Here is a 23,332-nt window from a genome sequence, read left to right on the forward strand (position 1 = left end):
AAGTCTAAACACTTAACACCAATAAAAATATATGAGTCAGATAATCAGATTGAAAACTGTAGAATCAGATATCCTTAATCCCGATTACTTAATCTGAGTATCCAATGGACACCCTTTTCATTTTCTTCTTAACCCGTTCTTTCTTGGATATCGTAAAGAAAAATCAAAAACCTTTTTTTCTAATTTAGAGAGTCCCTCCCGTTGCTGTATATAATCCTAAATGGCGCGCAAAATTTCAAATTTATCGGCTTCATATATGCGACTCTGATTGGTTGAATTTTATACACTTTTCAGGATACATGTTCAAGATTAGATTAGTCTCGATATTTATAAAAAGAGAGTATCAAGCATTAATCTCAATATTCGCCATAAAAGATTTCAATCTTCATGAATTAAGCAATCTAGAACATTAGAAATCGTTCATGCGCTCAGACCTTGCAGGCGCTTTTAAAATTTCTTTTTAAGTTTTTTTTTTCATTACTGCCATTTACTGCAGTCAGAGCATGAACCAGTTCGTGGTCTTCATGTTTCATAGAGGCTGTTTTTGGGACCATAGAGTCTGTTTTTGGGAATACATAGAGGCTGTTTTTGGGACAATATTTAAAAAAAAGTTTTTTTCTCTGTTCATTTAAAAGATTTATACTCTTTGAGTATCACTGATAAGTTCTGAGTTTTCTTAGTTTTTAGAAATATTCAAGATGATTTTATAAATGTCTGTTTAAGAAAAAAATCTTTGTTTGATTATTATTATCATAATAGTTCGTTTTCTATTTTAATAGATATCTGAAAATCAGAAAGAAAGAAATTTGAATCATGCAAAAATCCTTAGAACAATCTCGGAAAGCTAAATGCAGATAAATATATACATTTAGCTAAAAATCTTTATGCAGATTTGAGGGGACTTTTCAATTTTTATCATTTTTTCAATGTATGAGCTTAAAATGAGAATAAGGGTTTTTATGCCCAGTGTCAGCATTTTCTAAAAATTTAGTTTTCCTCAATAATGCCATTGAATACGTTTTTCAAGACTGTTCTTTTGAACCCTTTTGGTTTTTTTTTATTTTACAGGGGACCAACCTTCTTTTTCAATGTACATTTAGGAATTGTTTCCTTGAAAAAGAACAAAACTTATTTAGATGAGCATTAATATGACCAGAAACGACCAGAAAAAAACACTTGAAACTTGTTTGGGTTCGTGACCATTCGTAACTTGATATAATTTTGACGTTATGTTTTGGAAATTGTGAATTTTTCTCTCTTTCTTTTTAATTTTCTGTTAATTTTTTACTTTTTATGTTTTTTTCTGTTCATGTTTACTGTTCATGTTTACTTTTCATGTTTACTGTTCATGTTTACTGTTCATGTTTACTGTTCATGTTTACTGTTCATGTTTACTGTTCATGTTTACTGTTCATGTTTACTGTTCATGTTTAATCAGTATTGGGAGGGGGGGGGACTTCTAAAATAGTTTAGTAACTTATATTTCAATCTGGAAATAATTTGGCGCACAATTTTTTTAAAGCAATTTACGTTTTATTAAATGTTTTTGTTTTAATTAAGAGTAAAGTGCATTTTTTAAGGCATAGCTTATAAATATAATTTTAAGAGTTTAGGCCTGTTTCATAACCATAATTAAAGACACATAAATCATTTTAAAATTTAAAGTATTATGCTGTTGGCGCCAATTTTCAAGTCAAACTTATAAAATTTCAGCAAATAAGTGGTCAACGAGCCAAGAAAAGGTGTTAAAATATTTAAAAAGAAGATTTGCTACCAGACCAAAAATCGGGGTTTTTGTGCTCAATGTTGTGTAAGGATCTGATCTACTAAGCGGAAGTAAGATTTTGTATCTAGCTTACAGGCCAACATCCATATTAAATAGGCACAAATAGTCCCAGAAAAGGACGGAGCAATTCCCTCTAACAGGCCTGACCCTGCGATTAATAGGACCACGTCATAAACGTTATAAAACGTTATAAAACGTTTATAACGTTATAAAACCAGAACTTCTGTATTGTGAATGTTAGGATTAAACGTTGATCTTTATCTTAAGGAGACCTATTATAAGTCCAAGCCCTGTTCTCTGATAAGATCAAGGCCTGTTCTCTGATAAGATCAAGGCCTCTTCTCTAATAAGACCAAGGCCTAATCTCTGAAAAGAATAAGCCCTGTTCTTTTATAAGAATAAGCTCTGTTCACTTATAAGAATAAGCTTTGTTATTTTATTAGTCCAAGCTCTGTTCTCAAGTTCAATCCCTGTTTTTTGATAAGAATAAGCCCCGTTCTCTTATGAGAATAAGCACTGTTCTCTTATAAGAATAAGCACTGTTCTCTGATAAGAATAAGCACTGTTCTCTTATAAGAATAAACCTTGTTCTCTTATAAGAATAAGCCCTGCTCTCTTATAAGAATAAGCCCTGTTCTCTGATAAGAATAAGCCCCGTTCTCTGATAAGTCCAAGCCCTGTTCTCTGATAAAATCAAGGCCTGTTCTCTAATAAGACCAAGGCCTTTTCTCTGATAAGAATAAGCCCTTTTCTCTGATAAGAATATGCCCTGTTCTCTGATAAGAATAAGCCCCGTTCTCTTAAAAGTCCAAGCCCTCCTGTTCTCTAAAAATATCAAGCACTGTTCTTAAATGAGAACAAGCCCTGTTTTCTAATAAGACCAAGGCCTGTTCTCTGACCAGAATAAGCCCTGTTCTTTTATAAGAATAAGCTCTTTTCTCTTATAAGAATAAGCTCTGTTCACTTATAAGAATAAGCTTTGTTCTTTTATTAGTCCAAACCCTGTTCTCTTATAAGTTTAATCCCTGTTCTCGAATAAGAATAAGCCCTGTTCTCTGATAAAAATAAGCCCTGTTCTCTGATAAGAATAAGCCCTGTTCTCTGATAAGAATAAGCCCTGTTCTCTAATAAGACCAAGCCCTGTTCTCTGATAAGAATAAGCCCTGCCCTCTAACAAGTTCAAGCCCTGTCCCCTGAAGTACCAAGCCCATTTCAAGATCAAGTGCTTTTTTAAAACTTTTTTAAAACTTTATAAACATTTTACAAACTGCACGCATATATAACTGCAATCCCATGAAAGCTTAGAGTAGAAATATGTTTTTTTACAAAATTTATAGTTTTTAGATTCTCGCTAGTAACGAAGATTCCAACATGTGCGCCAGACATTTATCATTCAGTCGGACCTTTGTACATTTATTTATTATTACTTTAAATAGTATCATGTGTTCCCAATATTACGGAACAGTTTCACTGTATCACATGGGGATAAGCACATGCAATGGAACGGGGTATTGTGAAAACACACACAAATTATGACGAAATATCTGACAGAGAGCCGGTTGCCAGCAAAGGATGAGACTTTAATAAAAAGTTCAATGGAAAAAGTCCTAAAAATATATCCTGGTACAAAACTTTCTTTGAATTTTAATAAAAAAATACTGAGAAGTTTAAAATAAAAAGAAATTAAATTTGAAAGAAAATGTGTCTTATTAAATTCGGAAGAAATGAATTTTAATCAGAATCAAGAAGTCCTAGAATATGTTTAATTAAACCAAGTAAAACGCTTCCTTTAACCTCAAGTACTTTTACTTTAAAGGGACTGTAAGCGTAGTTTAAAGTGACTCTCCGGGCACAGATGACAATCTACGATTCACAACGGTACCCTTGAAACCTTTATCTGATAATGTGGAATATCAGACAAGGGTTCGGGGTACCGTTGTGAATCGGGCATTGTCATCTTTGTATGGAGGATCAAGTGAAATTACGCGAACAGTCCCTTTAAGTACGTAACTACTCTACATACAGGGTGTCCCACAAACATGACAGTTGGTAAATAGTTTGAAATGTCTTCTTCCATAATTTTTTAAGTTGTTTGATACTAAAGAGACTAATAAAAAATAGTATATGACAGTAGTATTACAGTAAAATTGATTTTAAAGTATAATATATTTTAGTAAAAGACTTTATAACTAAATAAACTGCACAAAAAATCTTCAATATCTAATACTGTAAATGCAGAAGAAGATATTCAAAATTATTCACCAACTGTCATGTATCTAAGTATGTATATACTTTACGAAAATTGATATTGTTTAAAAATGTTTTAACTGCCATCTTTCAAATCATCCTTGAAAATAAAAAAAATATGAACATTCATTTCAAATATTTCAAATTCAATTTTGAAATAAATAATATATATTTTGTTGCATTTACTGATGGGTAACAACTTTTATTTCGTTGTAACTTTTTTGGACCTGCTCTAATGACGTCTTTCTATTCCATTGTTTTCTGGTTATCAATGTAGCAATTACAGTATAGAGAAGCAAATCATGTGATAATTAGGTCCCAAAATCATGTGATAATTAGGTCCCAAATAGCGCAAAAAATTGCACTATCAAGAAATAATTGTTTTTTTTGATATTCTGTATCTGATTTTCGAGAATATTCCAGTGCATACAGGCTAAAGGTCATTTTGTTAAATGTTCTTTATAAAAATTAAAATGTCTTAGAATTGATTGCAAGGAAATTTATTGCAAGAAGGATTTATATTCTGTATTTTCCACAAGTTTTTATAGTTCACGAATTCAAATGGAAACGATCTTTTTAATTACCTGGACAACGCCAGGTACTACTCCAGGTACTACTCCAGAGCCCGCGATTTAAAAAACTTGGGAAAATACGGCTTGGGTCTAAGCTGTCGTTGGACCTTATTTTCGGCTTGAGCTTTAGGATTCAAGCTGCATCTTATTTTCCACCGAGTTGAATTTAAAAAATCGATTTAATATTCTATTTGGCGGATTTTCATGGTATAGGAATAAGCGCATTCCCAGTTTTTATGAGAATAAGAGTCAAGAATCAACATTGAGCCTTATTCTCCACTAAAACCAACCAAGGTCGGTTTTATTTTCATTGGTTCTAATTCCTTAAGTCGAGCCGAATATCTTGCAGCTGTCAATCACGTGACACAAGCTGTCGTCAGAGTTGAGTCTAAGATTGGGTCTAAAAGTCAGGTTTAAGGATTTACGGCTCGAGCCGAAGTTTTTAAATCGCGGGCTCAGCTAGTGCATATTAAAGAAAAAGTTAGTGTGGTATCATTTTTACTAAAATTTCAATTTCCAGTATGGCATTGATATTATCCTATTTTTGTGTCTTTGGAAACCAATTGTAATGAAAATATCTAATGAAAAATTAACACAAGGTGCTTCTTTATTTCTAACATAACAAAGTCCGATTTGCTATAACTTTGATTTTATTACATAAAGCAAAATATTTTCACTAATCAATGTTACAAAGCAAAACGGTTTATTACAGCAATTTATCAAAACGGTTTATTTCATCGGTTTATCAAAACAGTTTATTAAAACGGTTTATTAAAACGGTTTATTAAAACGATTTATCAAAACGGTTTATTAAAACGGTTTATCAAAACAGTTTATACGTTTTATTAAAACGATTTATTAAAACGGTTTATTAAAACGGTTTATTAAAACGGTTTATTAAAACGGTTTATTAAAACGGTTTAATAAAACGGTTTATTAAAACGGTTTATTAAAACGGTTTATTAAAACAGTTTATTAAAACAGTTTATTAAAACGGTTTATTAAAACGGTTTATTAAAACGGTTTATTAAAACGATTTCACCAATAGTTTTGGAATACAAATTTGCATCTGTATATATAAAGTTATAATCTCTGTTTGTCTGTTAGTTTGTTTGTTCTATCATAACTAAGGAACCCCTAGACCGATTTGCCTCAAATCTTGATTGGGGAACTCGAGAGACCCTCGGGAGTGTTCTTTGCTTGGCTAAAAATAATTTATTCCTTTTAAGATTTAGTTTTCCTCGTTAAAGGGGCTGTAAGCGTGATTTCAAGTGAGCCTCCTTCCAAAGATAGCAATTCCCGATTTACAACGGTACCCTTGAAACCTTTATCTGATCAATAATATGGAAGATAACGTCGTTTTTCTATTGGCTTAAAATTGTTTAATTCTGACATGTTCCTGCCGTGGAAATGCGCAAGTCACTTTTGTAGAGAACCCAGAATTAAAAATAATCAGTTTTCAAATCATTAAAGGTAGTGTTCGCGAAAAATGAAAGGGGGTATAGGCTGAATGCGATAAAAAGCGCCTTTTATCGCTACTAATCTTACTTCTATCTGTTGCGTCTATAAGGAGAAAATTGATAAAGACGTCTCATACCGAAGAGCGTAGCGTCCATACAAATTGAGGAAGTTGGAACATACGACTTAGACCGTAAAAAAATCAAATTAATATCAAACAAATCATTCAGATATTAAAACCTATAGTAATCGATCATCTTTCGCCACATTTGTATATATTTAATATTTCATACTAGTTTTGATTTTGTTTTTTAAAATAATATTTAGCTTACAACTTGTTTTCGAACATTCCTAGAAAATATGAAAATGTCGTCTTCATTACCAAAAATCCTCGAAACAGGAATAAACGTTTTTATAAGTAACTCTCAGATCATAACAATTAAAACAGATTATGAAAAATCAACTATATATAAATGTGGCGAAAGATAATCGATGACAATAGGTTGTAATATCTGAATGATTTGTTTGAAATTATATAGGGGGTTTCATTTTTCGCGAACACTCCCTTTAAAAATTGATCAAACAAAGCTTTCAAGGGTGCCGTTGTGAATTGGGCATTGTCATCTTTGCATTGGAGGATCTCTTGAAATCATGCTTACAGTCCCTTTAATAAATTTCTATGTGCAGTTGAAACCAAATAAATTATCATCTTTAAAATATCTTAATTTTTTTATAATAACAAATTGGATTTACGTCAGAAAATAGTAAAAATATTTTCTCAAATCTGAATATGGAATATTTTTATTCGAATCATATACAATTATATACAGGGTGTCCCATGAAATATGACAATGGGTAATAGTTATGAATGTCGTCTTCACTATACTGTATTAGATATTGAAGGCTATTTGCAGTTTATTTCGTTAGAAAAATCTTTTGTTTAAATATATTTTACTTTGAAATCAATTTTATTGTAACATGACTCCAAAATAATATTTTTATTATTATCTTTGGTATCAAAGAACTTAACAAATCATGGAAGAAGACATTCTAAACTATTCACCAACTGTCATGTTTCGTGGGACACCCTGTACAATATGCACATCAGACAGATCTGTTGCTAACTGTTGTTACACAACAGACATCTCTGTCTACCACGGAAATAAGGAGAAAGGGTTTTGTAATTTTTGTGATATACAGTGACACCCATAAAACTGTGGAATATGAAGATACAGCTTTAAACAATATTTTTGTGTATTTGATATTGTTTTAAAGCAACATTTATATCAGTGGCTTAAATTTACTTAGTGAAATGTTGCTGCACATTGCACAATTGTTATATTTAATGTTCATTAGACCCCTTAAAATATGACGAAAATATTGTATTATGAAACGTAACGTAACAGTAAAATGTAAACAGACCCAAGTTTTACTCACATTGACTTCATCTATTCTATTCAAGATCAAGAAATATTAAGAATTATTTCTTTCCTGGAATTAGAATTTCATTTTATAAGAATTAAGCGAAAAATTTTAATCGTCTTGGATCTACGCAGCTCCCCAGACTAAGCGTTTGGCGCGTAATGCAGTAATCTGCAACTGCAATACACTCAGCAGAGGTAAGTCAGGAAGGGTTGCTATGGGGGCTTATACCCCCTGGACTAGTTAAATCTATTGATTTCAGGGAGTTTTCAGGCCCCAATGTAATGAATGAGCACCTCCCTGGAAAGAAAAAATGTAACCGGTATGCCCCTGAAAAAAAATCCTGAAAAAATTTTGCGGATAATGGCAAATTTAGTTTGGTTCAAGGTTTCCTGCAAAGGATGATACTATAATGACGACATAAAACCATTGAAAGTTCTTTAAAAACAGTAATAAATCATGAACTAAAGTAATTGTATAAGAAAGAAGTTTCTAAATATAGATGCAGTGAACCAAAAAATGTAGTAAAAAAACTCAATAAATTCCGCACAGTCGTCATATCAAGTCAGGGGTAAGGTAACCTTATAGCTTTTCATAATACACAGATCATTGAAGATTTCATGATCGTCACAAAGATTGCAAGCTCTTACAGAAAAATCTATGTGGATTTTGAAATTACTTTTAAATACTGAAACAAAAGTGCTCATGTAACATGTCCGGCTTCAAAAAAGTTTAATTGAGTGAGAAAAAGTCAAAAGCTAAGAACTTAAGTCGAATACATGTTAATCGTCATAAAATCTAAATTTGAACATTTTTAATAATTTAATAATTTATTGCGTATTTTTAGATTAAAATTTGATAATTTTAATATCGTTGTGTAGCTGTCGAAATAAAGAGTAAAGTTCAAATAAACGACCTTCAATCATAAATGAACCCGTTCAATTTGATGAAAAAGTTTTGAAATAATTTAATATCTTAAATAACGGGATTAAAATTGATTTTTAATCAAATCTTTTTTTTAAATGAAAACTGGAATCTGAACTGTTCAAAGGTTTGTATTGCACTGTATTGCAAGTATGCAAAATATTGAAGTAATAAAATGATAATCTAGAACGAAAAATTATTTCAATCATATCAAATGTGGGGTTTTCAATACTGTTCTCAGTTTATTCATTTAAAAAGAAGAATAACAGACGTTTTTTTCATTATGTAAATTCCTTAAAAATGTTTAAACATATTTGGACAAATTCTTGAAATAATTTGGAACTTTAAAAACGTTTTTTTGTCAGGACTTCGGGTAAATTTGGGATTGTTACTACAACAATTTTATCTCTAAAATTGAAAGCGATATTAGAAATAGCGGCAAAAGGCTTAAAAGGTTAAAACAAAAAGTTTCATTAATATTTCTCACGAGCACAGAAAAAAATTTTTGAACTTAATTAAGTTTCTTCCTTAGATTAATTGTTCTATTTTGGAACAAGAAATAGGTTAAAATGGGATAGATGCGGATAATAAAAAGGAAACACGGACTAAACTTTAAGTCTTAGAAAACTTAAAAACTTGGACTCTGTTAATAGCATTAATTCATTCAAAATAACGTTTAGAAAATGCTGATAAAAGACATTTTTTTCTGGAATTGAATTTTCCACAATCTGATGTTGTAAACCTTAGATATTTCAAGTTATGTATTCTGTTAGATCAAATAATGTCAGTTTAAAATATTGAAGGTTTACAAAAACAGGTTGCAAAGATATAGGGATGAACAAATTTTAGTTTGTAGGAAAGACTCAATTCCTTTGAGTTCTTTCCGTAACTAAGTTAGAATTTTTAAATTTTTTTCTTTCTAATTTTCGATAAATTGATCACTATTTTTAAAGAGATTTTATTCGCTATAAAACCGAATTTTAACCCAACAAGAGATCTGAAATCTTTATTTGAGATTTACATATGCATTTGGTATTTTTAAATAATATAAAAAATAACAAAAAACAGTATTTTAAATGAAAATTTTCTTTCCCCCCCCCACTCTTATACCAAACTTTAGTTGCGCCTATGTAGGTAAATAAACATTTAAATTCCATGTTTAAACATTATAGAAGATAATATTGTAAAGTGGGTAAACAGTGTTTTAGTATACAATATACAATGTTTATATAATCAAATATTCAGAAATATATTCATAAACTTTTTAAGATGGATTTTTTCCGGATTATTTGCTGGAATGGATTGGAATATAGTCCGGATACTTTTTTAGATCACATTTTATTTCCGGGTCCTTTACTCAAATGACATTTATTCCTGGGCCCTTAAATTAAATTACATTTATTCCTGGATCCTTTACTTAAATGATATTTATTCCTAGGCCCTTTACTTAAATGACATTTATTCCTGAATCCTTTACTTAAATGACATTTATTCCTGGGCCCTTAAATTAAATTACATTTATTCCTGGATCCTTTACTTAAATGATATTTATTCCTGGGCCCTTTACTTAAATGACATTTATTCCTGAATCCTTTACTTAAATGACATTTATTCCTGGATCCTTTACTTAAGTGACATTTATTCCTGGATCTTTACTTAAATGACATTTATTCCCGGATCCTTTACTTAAATGACATTTATTCCTGGATCTTTTACTAAAATGAAATTTATTCCTGGAGCTTTTACTTAAATGAAATTATTCCTGGATCCTTTACTTAAATGACATTTATTCCTTATTCCTAGGCCCTTTACTTAAATGACATTTATTCCTGGATCCTTTACTTAAATGACATTTATTCCTGGATCTTTACTTAAATGACATTTATTCCCGGATCCTTTACTTAAATGACATTTATTCCTGGATCTTTTACTTAAATGAAATTATTCCTGGATCCTTTACTTAAATGAAATTTATTCCTGGATCCTTTACTTAAATGAAATTATTCCTGGATCTTTACTTAAATGAAATTATTCCTGGATCCTTTACTTAAATGAAATTTATTCCTGGGCCCTTAAATTAAATTACATTATTCCTGGATCCTTTACTTAAATGACATTTATTCCTGGATCTTTACTTAAATGACATTTGTTCCTGGATCCTTTACTTAGATGACATTTATTCCTGGATCCTTTACTTAAATGACATTTATTCCTTGATCCTTTACTTAAATGATATTTATTCCTTGATCCTTTACTTAAATGACATTTATTCCTAGATCCTTTACTTAAATGACATTTATTCCTGGATCTTGTACTAAAATGAAATTTATTCCTGGATCTTTTACTTAAATGAAATTTATTCCTGGATCTTTTACTTTGATGACTTTTATTCCTAGATCCTTTACTTAAATGACATTTATTCCTAGATCCGACATTTATTCCTGGGCCCTTTACTTAAATGACATTTATTTCTAGATCCTTTACCTAAATGACATTTATTCCTTGATCCTTTACTTAAATGACATTTATTCCTAAATCCGTTACTTAAATGACATTTATTCCTGAATCCTTTACCTAAATGACATTTATTCCTGGATCCTTTACTCAAATGACATTTATTCCTTGATACTTTACTTAAATGACATTTATTTCTGGGCCCTTTACTTAAATGACATTTATTCCTGGGCCATTTACTTAAATGACATTTATTCCTGGGCCCTTTACTTAAATGACATTTATTCCTTGATCCTTTACTTAAATGACATTTATTCCTTATTCCTAGGCCCTTTACTTAAATGACATTTATTCCTAGATCCTTTACTCAAATGACATTAATTCCTGGATCCTTTACTTAAATGACATTTATTCCTAGATCCTTTACTTAAATGACATTTATTCCTAGATCCTTTACTTAAATGACATTTATTCCTGAATCCTTTACTTAAATGACATTTATTCCTAGATCCTTTACCTAAATGACATTTATTCCTGGATCCTTTACTTAAATGGCATTTATTCCTAAATCCTTTACTTAAATGACATTTATTCCTGGATCCTTTACTTAAATGACATTTATTCCTGAATCCTTTACTTAAATACAACAATGTTGTGTTTTGGGTAATTTTTATATTGTTACTGAACCTTGAAATATAGCTCTGTAACAATATGTTTTTATTAAACGTCTGCCAGACAATTAAAATAAAAATGGGAAATAAAATTAAAAATGGGAAATTTTTATATTTCAGTAAAAATATGGCTTAGAAATGTGAAGAAATGTGCAGAGATGCAGGGGTGTCACAAAGCATTTTATGACAACCAGAAACTCTATGAATATGACGATTTGAAGGTTAAATCTGGACTCCCTCCCACCTTGACATTTTTGTTTTAAATGTCTCATCAATTTTTTTGACTTGGTAAAAATCTAAAAAATCAAAGTTTATAATAAAAATCCAAATTGAAAAAAAGATTTAGAAAGAACAGAATAAGTATTAATGCATGATAAAATTGGAAAGAAGATAGAAAAAAAGCATTTTAAAGAAACCAAATACTTGAAAATTGAAAATTAATATATATAATACATAATACATTTATCATTTCAGTTAATACGTAATCATCGAATTCTTCAACATATAAATTATTCGTTCTTGTATTTAAAAGTTCTTGTAAAACTGGAACTTTCCATGCAGGGTCCAATGGGGCATCAAAATATTTCATTTGTTTTTTTAACTAACATTCTAGTAAGATCAGAAAGATTTACAGAACAATCATTTGCAATGGAAAAATAAATTTCTGTCAAGAACTGTGTTAAGGTAATTTTTGCAGAAATTAGAAAAAAATCTAATGCAAAGCTTAGAACTTGCTGCAATAGACTCATAGAAAGACACACATCTACTAGTTAACATAATTTTTACATGGAAACATTTCACTCATTAATAGAAACTAAAAGTAACAGGGAAAGAAAGATCTATTTCTATAAAAATATAAATTAAAATTAAAAATTAAAATTAAAACTTGCTGAATTATTAAAAAAAGGCAAATGTTGTTAGCGTAAAAAATGAAAAAAGATAATAAAACAACATCTACAAAATTGATATACAAGACGACCTCTACAAAATAAATAATAAGACGACCTCTACAAAAACATACGTTTTTCACTTTTAAAATCCTTAATCAGTTGGCTTAGATGGCCAAACAAAATAAACTTTATTATTAGTTTGAGACATAATTTTGTTCTTAAACTGAACTTACAAAATTTTAAAAGTCGTCTTCATTGAGCTAAAGTTTCCGTTCTAATTACACATTTGATTTTCTAATAATAAGATATTTTTAAAGCAAATTTTAACCTTTCATAAAATTTCCCTGAGGTCGTGTGAGTTGCCACAAAAAAATTTGGGCCTGATCGGTTTATTGGTTTTGACAAACTGACAAACAAGCATAGATAGATTCCTAATTTTAGGTTTTTAAACTTGAAACCTTATGTTCAATTTCGAGTCACACTTCTGTAGGAAGCAATAGTAATGTTTATGTTTCTTCCCTACTTTTTCTTTGCTAATAACTATGTCTTATAAATAAACTATTATCAACATTATTAAGTTATTTATTAACAAGAACCATAAACAAGGTTCTGATCTCTATTAGATTTTAAAGTTGAAAAACTACAATTAAATCGTGAACAGTCCTTTTTATTAGATGCCATCAATGTTAGACGGGAATAGATAGTTTCCCATATTCTGTCTTGATTATAAACAGCTTGCTGCTGTACATCGCCAGCAAACATCTGAATAATCGAACTTGATTCTGTATCATCACCTTGCTGGGGGGCCCGCTACACACAATACTGCACTGCAGCTGGTCAAGTTTACTTCGAACCTTTGAGAATGCTTCGACAATACTTCGCTCCGTTGCTGTAAATCCCTCAACCTGGAGCTTTCCCGGATTACCGAACTCGACCATCTTGAAACCTTTCAGATGAAAGTCCTGGTCTGACAACCCTTGAGGTCCTGGTGGAAGGTTATCAAATAGATCCCAATCTTGTCTACATGCTTCACACTCACAGCTGAGATTAAAACCTGTGTACAAGAACTCTTTTCTGTGAGAACGTGACGCGGCATAGAAGGGAGCAGTGTAGTTTATTGTCACTCTCTCTCCTGCCTTCATGTTCTTCTGAGCAATCAGCAAGGTTTGGTTGGCATGACATACTCTGGCAGCTGTGGGATAACATGAATGAGGAACCATGGCTAGGGTTGGATTTATACTCCGACCTAGGACAGGAGTAACCTTACCCGTAGTCCACTCTTCCTCCCCTCCCATCTCAAAGTGACAAATCTCTGTTGAGCAAGACGAGGTTGCTCTGATGATCTTCTCCAATAGGGTTGCAACATGCAACTCAGGTTCAGATAGAGTAGAGTCGTTTTCTTTCCCCTTCATCTGTTGGATTGATGATAGGGACGGGTTCAGTTTTCCAACATCTTCTGTTGTATCAAAGTATCCTGTTTCAAAAATAGAATTAAGAAATATCTTTAAATAATTACTAAATTAAACTTTATTTAATATGGACTCTCTTTCCATTGCATTCACAGTAGAGTTTTCATTTGCTTAAATTATCAATTTTATATTTTTGACTGGCTGTAAAAATTGAAGATGGCTATGAAGACTAAACTTAATTTCAACGTTTCTTTGTGAACACCTGTAGAAATGCCCTATGGCCCTTATACTATTTTGCCCTTTCCGAAATAATTATTTAGAATAGAGAAAGATATTTGTTGTGTTGAAAGGGGTTCAGTTCAATTAAGTCTCGGGACTATATTTAGAAATTACCGAGAAACTAGTCAAAAACAAGGGCAGCAGAATCATGATTAATGAGACTTAACTCGTGAAAAAGAACTTTTAGCAATTTTCCTCCATCAGCAGAGTTGCCAAAATATACAGTTCAAAGGTTCAGCACCTAATTTCCTCGTCATTATATGAATTTTGATATTTTTAAACTGCTCAGTTGGAAAATGAGAATTTGATATTTAAGTTAACATAGGGTATCCAGAATTAGCATCTTGAATCTAGACCAGACAAATTATGTACATTCATAACCTCTGATAAAGATCACCGTTGGACATCTAAAAACATAAAAATGCTTCTTTTAAAAGTAACTTTGCAATTTAGAGAGTAAAATTTGAAATGTAGGTCAAAGCTGACATAATTTTGAATAATTCATTATATTCATCAAAAATCAAACAGGAAGAGTTTATAATAGTCAGAAATTGTTTTTTTTTTAAACTACACATGATACTACAATTTTTGGAAATGTGTACTCTCCTTTTGCTAAACTATGCCCCTAAACTATCCCCCTAAAACCCCAAACCATCTTTTGTTAAAAAGTCCAAGGTAGAAGCAAGAACTTGTTACAGTTCACATTCATTTCCTAAGAATGAGTAAAAATGAGTAAAAATGAGTAAAAATGAGTAAAAATGAGTAAAAATGAGTAAAAATGAGTAAGAATGAGTAAAAATGAGTAAAAAAATGATCAATTTTAATCCTAGTTTTCCTGTCATTTGTAATATGATGAGGTAGAATACAGCCATTATACTTCTCTTCTTCATTTCCTCAACAGATTCTGTTCGGAGGGGTAGATCAAGATTTAGCAGGGCGTTCAAGTCTCCGGAGGAACTTAAACCGGATGCTCCGTTCCTACCGGAGGTTCTAGATCCGACTTGTAGGATCTGACTCAGAGGTTTTGAACCAACAGCTCTCAAGGCTAGATGCCAGGACTCAACTCGGTTACTGGAAACAATCAATACTTTTGATATTGTTTGATTAAGTTGAAAGCATTAAATCAAAATGATGCGACTATATTTAAAAAATACGACTATTATATTTAAAACAATTAAGACGCAAAATTCCAAGGCTTCTGATTGGATGTTCGTTTTCCACCAGGCGTCACTCTTCACGGATTATCGAATAAAGTTTAAAGTAATCCGCAGATTATTTAAAGATTGAGTTCAAGCATTAATCTCAATCTCCACGATACAAAATTTCCCACCCTCAAAGAAAAAATAACTCAAATGAGGAGGAAAAATTCAAAATATTTTGTTGATAATTATTTGATCATCGACTCAAACCTCCTAAAGGTTGGTTTCATTGAAGCATCATGCAGAATTTTGATGAATAATTATAGTAAAAATGAAAAGTATATATTCCTGAGTATAATATCTGTAAGAAGGCACTCTGATGGATGATATGTAGAACATGCCTCTCTCAAACAATCCTTGCTACAGAACTTTACAGCAGAACACAGAGGGCAACCATAGGGGGCCTGTAGGCACCAAACTAGTCAGGGTTAACTCTCAAGTACAGTCAGACCCATAAAACTTAGGAATTGGAAGAAGACATTTAAGCCTTTCTTTATTTGATGTATTTGATGGTGTTTTAAAGCAAATAGTTTTACTTACCTGTAGCTGGTCAGAAAATCAACTTATGAAGTTAATTGATAAAAAAAATGCTAAAAAACCAAAAAATAAGCAAATACAAAAGATTATTTAAAAAAATAAAATGGGCTGTCAAATGAACAAAAGGGAAACAAACTCAGATCATGAGATGCTGATTTTCAATTGTGTTTTCTGTCTAAAAATACTTTTTAGTAGAGAGTAGAAACAAGGAGGGAAATTGACAGAACTAAACCTTTTTCAAGATACAAATTATGGGGATTCCTAATTGTTGCTAAAATAAATGAAAAAGAACACTTATATATATATAAATTAAAACAAAATGTTAAAATGAATGAAAATAAACAGTCATTGTATAGCCTTGGCTCATACAGGGTGTCCCACGAAACATGACAGTTGGTGAATAGTTTAAAATGTCTTATTCCATAATTTGATAAGTTGTTTAATACTAAAGAACATTTTTTTATGACAGTTATTCTATAGTAAAATTGATTTTACAGTAAAATATATAAGAGTTATACATTTTTTTAAAGAAATAAACTGCAAAAAGACTTTAATATCTTCGAGTTATACATCTTAAGCTTAAAAATGGTCTGAAGCTGGAAAAAATTAAAAATGATAACTCTTGTTTAACTTAAAGATACATTTTTGCTAATTTGTTCCTTCAAAGTAATTAAGCAGTTCCAGCAGTTAGTTCGGATGAACTCCTAAAAATAATTTTTGAGCTAAAATAATTAAAAAAGAAAAGAAAAAAGCTTGACAATGATAAAAAGTGGGCACTAACGTATTTCTGTGTGTTTATCTGAAACAAATTTTAACCCCTGTGTATTTGTCCACAAAGCAATTAACATAATGTTATTAGCAAATACCAGCATTATTCTATAAATTACCAGCTGAAATACATTACCAGCATTATTCTATAAATTACCAGCTGAAATGCCCGGGACGTCGCCCGTGGAATAAAAAAATTCTAATTTTGAAGAAGAAATATTCTTCAGAATTTTGAAGAAAAAATTAAATTTTTTAGCTTGGGTTGGCATGGTAAAACATGTATCATAAAATAAACTGAACTTACAGTAGATTTTTACCTTCTCAAGAACAGACGCCACAGGTTTCTCAATCCCTAAAATATCTCCCGCCCCGATTTCTCCTGTAGAAAAAAGTTCCCGCTTTTGATGAGAACTCTGAGAAACTTCAACTTTGTCTGATAGCGCAGGAAACTTCCGGTTTCGGGATTTCAGCTCCGGCAGTCGTTTCATGGCGCTGAACCTGGACACCTCCCCCCCTGACTCTAGTCTTGGGTAAATGCAATTCTTAAGATTATCTTTAAGTTCCTGCATTTTTCTCTCAACAAACTTCTTCGGCAGGAACCCGGCCGCGTCCTCCAGTAACGATATCGACGTAGTGAATGCGGTCTTAGCGTCAGCGTACTGTTTGAGCCCCAGGTAAGCCAGGCCACGACGCTCCTCAAGCTCAAACCTTCGCTCAAACTGATATTCACACAACTCAGCCTTAATTAACATTTTATTCAAAATGTACAAAAAGAAATCATCTTTATTTTTTAGTAAATGAGCATGGATAATATGTAAATGGAATAAAAATTGAGCTAAGCAGTAAAAACTCACCTATTTGTAACAACATTTAAAAAATGCAGAAAGCCAAGGCTTTTAGGTTTGAATGAGGTAACATTAAAAAAATGGGCCCTGTTAACAAAATTCTTTAAACCCTGTCTTCTGTTACAATATTTAAAAGAAACAAGCAAAACTTGCGTATTAAACAGAATTAAATCCAGACTTTTTTTTTAGAAAATTTAAACTTTATTTTAAAGCAGGGTTACCCACAAAGGATGATACTTTAATGATGACAAGAAATAACTTAAATATTACGATTCAAGGCTTTTGGCGTTGTACCTTATAATTCGATTTTAAAAATAAGATTACAGCTGCAGGGAAAGAACAGCGAAAGTAAAAATCTGATATAGTTTATTCTGTCGTCTCTGACGTTTCATCTGTTGTGGGTAACCACGCACATAATACTTCAAAACACGATAACATAAAATCTCCAGGAAAAAAATACAAAAAATATTTGAAAATCAAATAAAAGCTTTAATAAAATGATTCCTGCTGGATGTCTGCTAAAGCTCTAGTATTATCTCCAAGACGGAGAAGACAGGCAGAAAGGACTATTTAGACATTTTAGTTTATACTATTTGGTTGGACAGAAAAATATTAAAATTCTTTTTAAACAAATGATCATTGATCAACCCTGTCTTTACAAAATTTACTTTTAATCTAATGTTTTGGACAAACAGAGAAATTGAAAAATACATTTTATCTGTTTTAAACTGCATGAGATTTAATTTCGAAATTTTGCTTGACAGCCTATTTTATAAAACATTTCAAAAATTTGAGTTCTGTTGTTTGAAAATGAACCGATCTGTGTGTTCCCTAGATTATCATCAATATTTGGAGCAAAGACGACAGCTTTGTTATACATGTTTAGAGCATCATACAGGTTATTATTCTCCATATTCTTCTTTCCGGCATCAAGCATACTCCTGACAAATAAAGAATTAATTTCTTGATAAAAATACAATTTTAATTTGTTGATTTTTCCTCTTTGGATTAGAAGCAGATAAAAAAATTATGCGAAATCTCTTCTACGACTTTGTGACTTCAGTTTTGATGTTACACACAAGTATGCGTAGAGAAAACTTATCTGAGCTGAAAACTTTAGAATGGTGGATATCGAGATTATTGCTTGATTCTCTCTTTTTCTTAATATCAAGACTAACCTAATCTTGTTTTTTTTTATCCATAAGAGTGAAAAAAATTCAACCAATCAGAGTCGCGTATGTGAAGCCGATAAATTTTAAATTTTGCGCGTCATTTGAAATTAATACAGACTCTTTATTTTAAAAAACCGGTTTTTGATTTTTCTCTTGTATATCCAAGAAAGAACGGTTTAAGAAGAAAATCAAAAGTGTGTTCATTGGATAATAGATTAAGTAATCGGGATTAAGGATATTTCATTCTAAAGTTTTCAGCTCTGGTTACATATTAGAAATCCAAAAGCATTTGTTCTTCTCAACAGATCTTCAGTAAAACATAAAAGATTTCAATTTTACGTTCAATTCACGTTAGTTTGACGTGGAATGATAAAGGGAATCAACATTAATTTAAAGTTTTTTTTCATTTACAGGGTTACCCACAGAGGATGAAACTTCAGAGACGACTTTACGTAATTTATTTATTAAGTTCCTTTTCTTACATTCATACATCCCTTGCATTTCAAAACAAGCTTCTTTCTTTTCCAAACCATTTAGTAAACCATTGAAAGGTTATATTGAAAGCAGAAGACCAAATCTACCATTCAGATTGTCATCTTTAAAGGGAGTGTTCGCTAAAAAATCCCTCCCTTTAAAGATTTTTTGATCCTTTTTTTAGTCGCATCCTCTGTGGATAATCCTGTAAATGAAACAACTTCTTATTTAATGTTGACTCCCTTCATCAGCATTTCACTTTCATTTCATTTAGATGGCATTCAATAAAATAAAATAAAAAAATAATTTTGTCCAGACTTTACGCGTTTTTGTCATCTTCAAAAACAAAAGCCGAAAATTAAAACAAAATTGTATTCCGTTTTTTATTTCCATTTTTTTAGATCTTTGAGACATCCTGTACGATATCTATTACCTGGATATGCTTTGAGACATCCTGTACGATATCTATTACCTGGATATGCTTTGAGACATCCTGTACGATATCTATTACCTGGATATGCTTTGAGACATCCTGTACGATATCTATTACCTGGATATGCTTTGAGACATCCTGTACGATATCTATTACCTGGATATGCTTTGAGACATCCTGTACGATATCTATTACCTGGATATGCTTTGAGACATCCTGTACGATATCTATTACCTGGATATGCTTTGAGACATCCTGTACGATATCTATTACCTGGATATGCTTTGAGACATCCTGTACGATATCTATTACCTGGATATCTATTACCTGGATATGCTTTGAGACATCCTGTACGATATCTATTACCTGGATATCTATTACCTGGATATCTATTACCTGGATATCTATTACCTGGATATCTATTACCTGGATATCTATTACCTGGATATCTATTACCTGGATATCTATTACCTAAATATCGATTACCTGGATATCTATTACCTGGATATCTATTACCTGGATATGCTGAGTTTCTTCATGTTCTTCATGGGAGATTTATCGGCCTGCGGTTCACACTCCAGGTCATATTTAGTTTCTCAGGGGTTAACTTAGTTGAAAAGTAATTTTTAAGGTGACATTTCAGAACTTTGTGTCCACTTAATTCAGTAAAATACATTAAAAAAACTACAAATCATTCAAAGTTAAAAACCTTTAATTTTTCATTTTTTTTTACTTTAAACTCGAACAAAGGCAGAAAACTTTTGAAGATCCGTTAGTTCCTTGATCAGATGAAGAATCAGAGGACGGCTCAGCCGATAAACTTCAGAAAACCTTTAATAAAATTTAAAAAAAATTAAAAGAAAAAATTATTTTTAATTGGTCAAAAATCAAGGTTACAACTCACACGAGCAGATTACTCAAACTCTGATTTTCTAAACCTGAAAACTATCCAACTAGTGATGTTAATCCTTTTATCGTTTTGGGTTTCCTATAAAAACAATTTACAAAACTTCCAAGATTTGAAAAATGTTAAAGTTTGCTTTTATTAAACTTTACAATATCTTTACCCTAAAAAAACATGGAAAAACGATCAAAAACGATTTTTACAACACCCGGTCGTTTTTGAATCGTTTTAGGGTAGTTTTTTTGCATATAACTTCAGTCAGGGTCAGAATTTGATATGGTGTAAGCAAAACAAATGTTTAGACTATAAATTCTACAAGATTAAATAGTCAAAGTTTGAAATATTCCAGATACACACCATCTGGTTGCAAAGATAAAGGGAATAGAAAATTAGGGTTTGAGGCGAGAAGTCAGTTCATTATGATTAAAAATTAACAAAAGTTGGCAAGATGTTATCATTTAGTTAACATTCTTTTCCGTTCATTTTTAACTATTAATTTTTTTCGATCATTGCCCAAATTAAGCGTTATTTTTTAAAAGCTTCCTTAAAGGGGCTGTAAGCGTAATTTCAAGTAACCCTCCGCGATGGAAAGATAAGAAAGACAACGGTACCCTTGAAACCTTTATCTGATCAATAATGTGGAAGATATTGTCGTTTTTCTAGATTTAAAAGTGTTTGATTTTGGTTATTCCTATATGATTTCATGAAGTGTAATTACAAGAGCCACTTTTGTAGAGAAACCCACTCAAAAACAATCCGTTTTTAAATCATTAATATCTAATTCCTACTTGATCAGACAAAGCTTTTAAATCGGACATCGACATCTCTGCGTTGAGTTTACCTTGTATTTTGAAGGTTTGAACCATTCTCCCAATCCTTGATCTGCCCCCAGTCTAGTTCACGTAAACAAACATCAGCTATTGTCTCATCCATTCGTTGGAAGATTTTAGAAAAGTCAGCCATTTTGAATTTTGTTTCTTTCTTTTTGATGCTTCTTATTTTCTCTCTGTATTCACGTTTTTACCTGGAAAAGTGTATTCAAGAATAAGAATTGAAATAAAACATTCAAAGAGTGTTACTTTAAAGGACTTTTGGGCGTGAAGCGCCTTAAAATTTGGTGTAACTGTAACTGTAAATATCTTTCTGAAACCTTAACTTTTTTCGTAAAAAACTCCTTTTTAACTGGGGCTATAGGAATAAAAATGAATATAGCCTTGTTAACTTAAATAGTTATTGATACTTCAGGGCAACTACGTGTTTTACACCATGGGAAGCTATTCAAAGCAATACACATTTCTGCTGTTACATGATTATATATAAATGTACAGGACTGACTACCTTATTGTACACAGTGCACACAACACTGTACAGTAAAGTTAGAAAAGCTTTTTGCTATACAGCAATGAACAAGTACTGTACAAAACTAAGCCCCTAAGCCCCTAAGACAGAGGATTGTTTATCCTTTTGAAGGTCTGACAGTGAGAAAACACTGCTTGAATGTCAGAGCATTGTACAAGAATTTTAAACTAAAAGTAGAAATAGTTTTTGTTATGGGAACATTTGATTAATGATTTTCACTATATTGTAATATAACAATAAGATCAAAAACCTGTAGAATATAAATATTTCAGCAATCTTTTGTATATACTTTATAAAACAAAAAGTTTTTCCGTGTATATGCTTGACAATCAAATTATTAAGTGAAACACGCCTGAGCTCAAAACTTGAGACAGGGTATCGTTATGAAAACCAGTTTTGGAACCCGGGTTTCACGAATTGGGTTAACTAGTTTTGTTGATATCAATATTTTTGTGATGAAATATTATTTTTTTTTATTTCTTCTTATTCTCCATTTTTTTAAATCTCTTAAATCAAAATCTACATAAATGTTAAGACCCCAAAAAGGATACTCTTTTATATTTCGGGCTCTGTGTACACTGTACATTTTACTTTTGTATAATATCATGTTGTTTTAAAATATTTACCATCAATCTATGTAAAAAAGTTGCATATCAATATTAAAATTTTTTTTATAATTTGTAAATTAACTTTTAAATGAAAAATAGGCTCAAAAATGTTGGTGCTATATAATCATTAGAATCATTTCGCGCAATGTGACAGACATTGCTTTTTAATACGGTCTCATCTAGGGTAATCCTCACCTAATAGAAGAGTCTTGCAGTCATGAAGTATTTTCATCCATTCTCATATATTTAAAATTTCTTAGAACAGTCCTTCACTGTACTCTTGAAGTTACTCTGAACTAAACGTTTAAAATAAAGTACACTGTAAATTTTTAACATGAATCCAATTAAAAAACTTTGCTTTTATTAAATTAAAAAAAAATATTGATCATCCATATTGAACTATTTTGTGGCGTCTTGTCATTCCTAATTATTGAATAATATTGAATATAAAACAGTTGGAAAACTCTTGCAATATCAAAGTTATTTATTTAGATTGAACATTTTTATTTTTTATGAACGTACACTGTTCATTGAACATAAAAACTGACATTTTGTACATGGTTGAATATCTTATAACTTGTTAACAGAACGAAACTGGAAACCCGGTTACCTAAACAGGGTTTAATAACGTAGAGTCTAAAGTTCCTGTCTCTGAAATGAGTTGACCTGCGGCTGTCTCCGGCTCTAACCTCAAACTGAATACAGTCAATGTGTCTCTATCTAACAAACTAACTTCACTATCTTTCTATCTATCTATCTATATCATCTATCCATTTATTTCTAACCTCTGCTGACGTCACTAGGGGGTCTAAACAAATTATTAAATGCATATATCACATTAATGTCATTCATTTGGCCTACCGTCCCGTTTTGCCTCATATTGTCTGTATTTGTACAGTTGTATAGTTGAATTTCGACCCG

At 31.2% G+C, this 23,332-nt stretch overlaps 2 protein-coding genes across 2 annotated transcripts; both read right to left on the reverse strand.

Annotated features, from left to right (window-relative positions):
* Positions 1–12,990: 12,990 nt before the first annotated feature.
* Positions 12,991–18,016, reverse strand: LOC111707680 (SET and MYND domain-containing protein 4). The gene is made up of 6 exons (XM_023480821.1): positions 17,966–18,016; positions 16,934–17,356; positions 16,508–16,552; positions 15,600–15,715; positions 14,948–15,183; positions 12,991–13,898 (listed from the first exon to the last, which is right to left on the reverse strand). The coding sequence occupies exons 2-6, from the start codon at positions 17,183–17,185 to the stop codon at positions 13,111–13,113; spliced, it is 1,437 nt and encodes a 478-aa protein (XP_023336589.1). The 5' UTR covers positions 17,186–17,356; positions 17,966–18,016; the 3' UTR covers positions 12,991–13,110.
* A 169-nt stretch (positions 18,017–18,185) lies between these two features.
* LOC111707653 (uncharacterized) lies at positions 18,186–23,105 on the reverse strand. Its single transcript, XM_023480790.1, has 6 exons — positions 23,022–23,105; positions 22,607–22,707; positions 21,286–21,468; positions 20,320–20,371; positions 20,057–20,103; positions 18,186–18,402 (listed from the first exon to the last, which is right to left on the reverse strand). Exons 3-6 carry the CDS (start codon positions 21,405–21,407, stop codon positions 18,201–18,203), a joined length of 423 nt encoding a protein of 140 aa, XP_023336558.1. The 5' UTR covers positions 21,408–21,468; positions 22,607–22,707; positions 23,022–23,105; the 3' UTR covers positions 18,186–18,200.
* Between the last annotated feature and the right edge of the window lie 227 nt (positions 23,106–23,332).

This window comes from Eurytemora carolleeae, unplaced genomic scaffold (genome assembly GCF_000591075.1).
Source record: "Eurytemora carolleeae unplaced genomic scaffold, Eaff_2.0 scaffold152, whole genome shotgun sequence".
NCBI lineage: Eukaryota > Metazoa > Arthropoda > Copepoda > Calanoida > Temoridae > Eurytemora > Eurytemora carolleeae.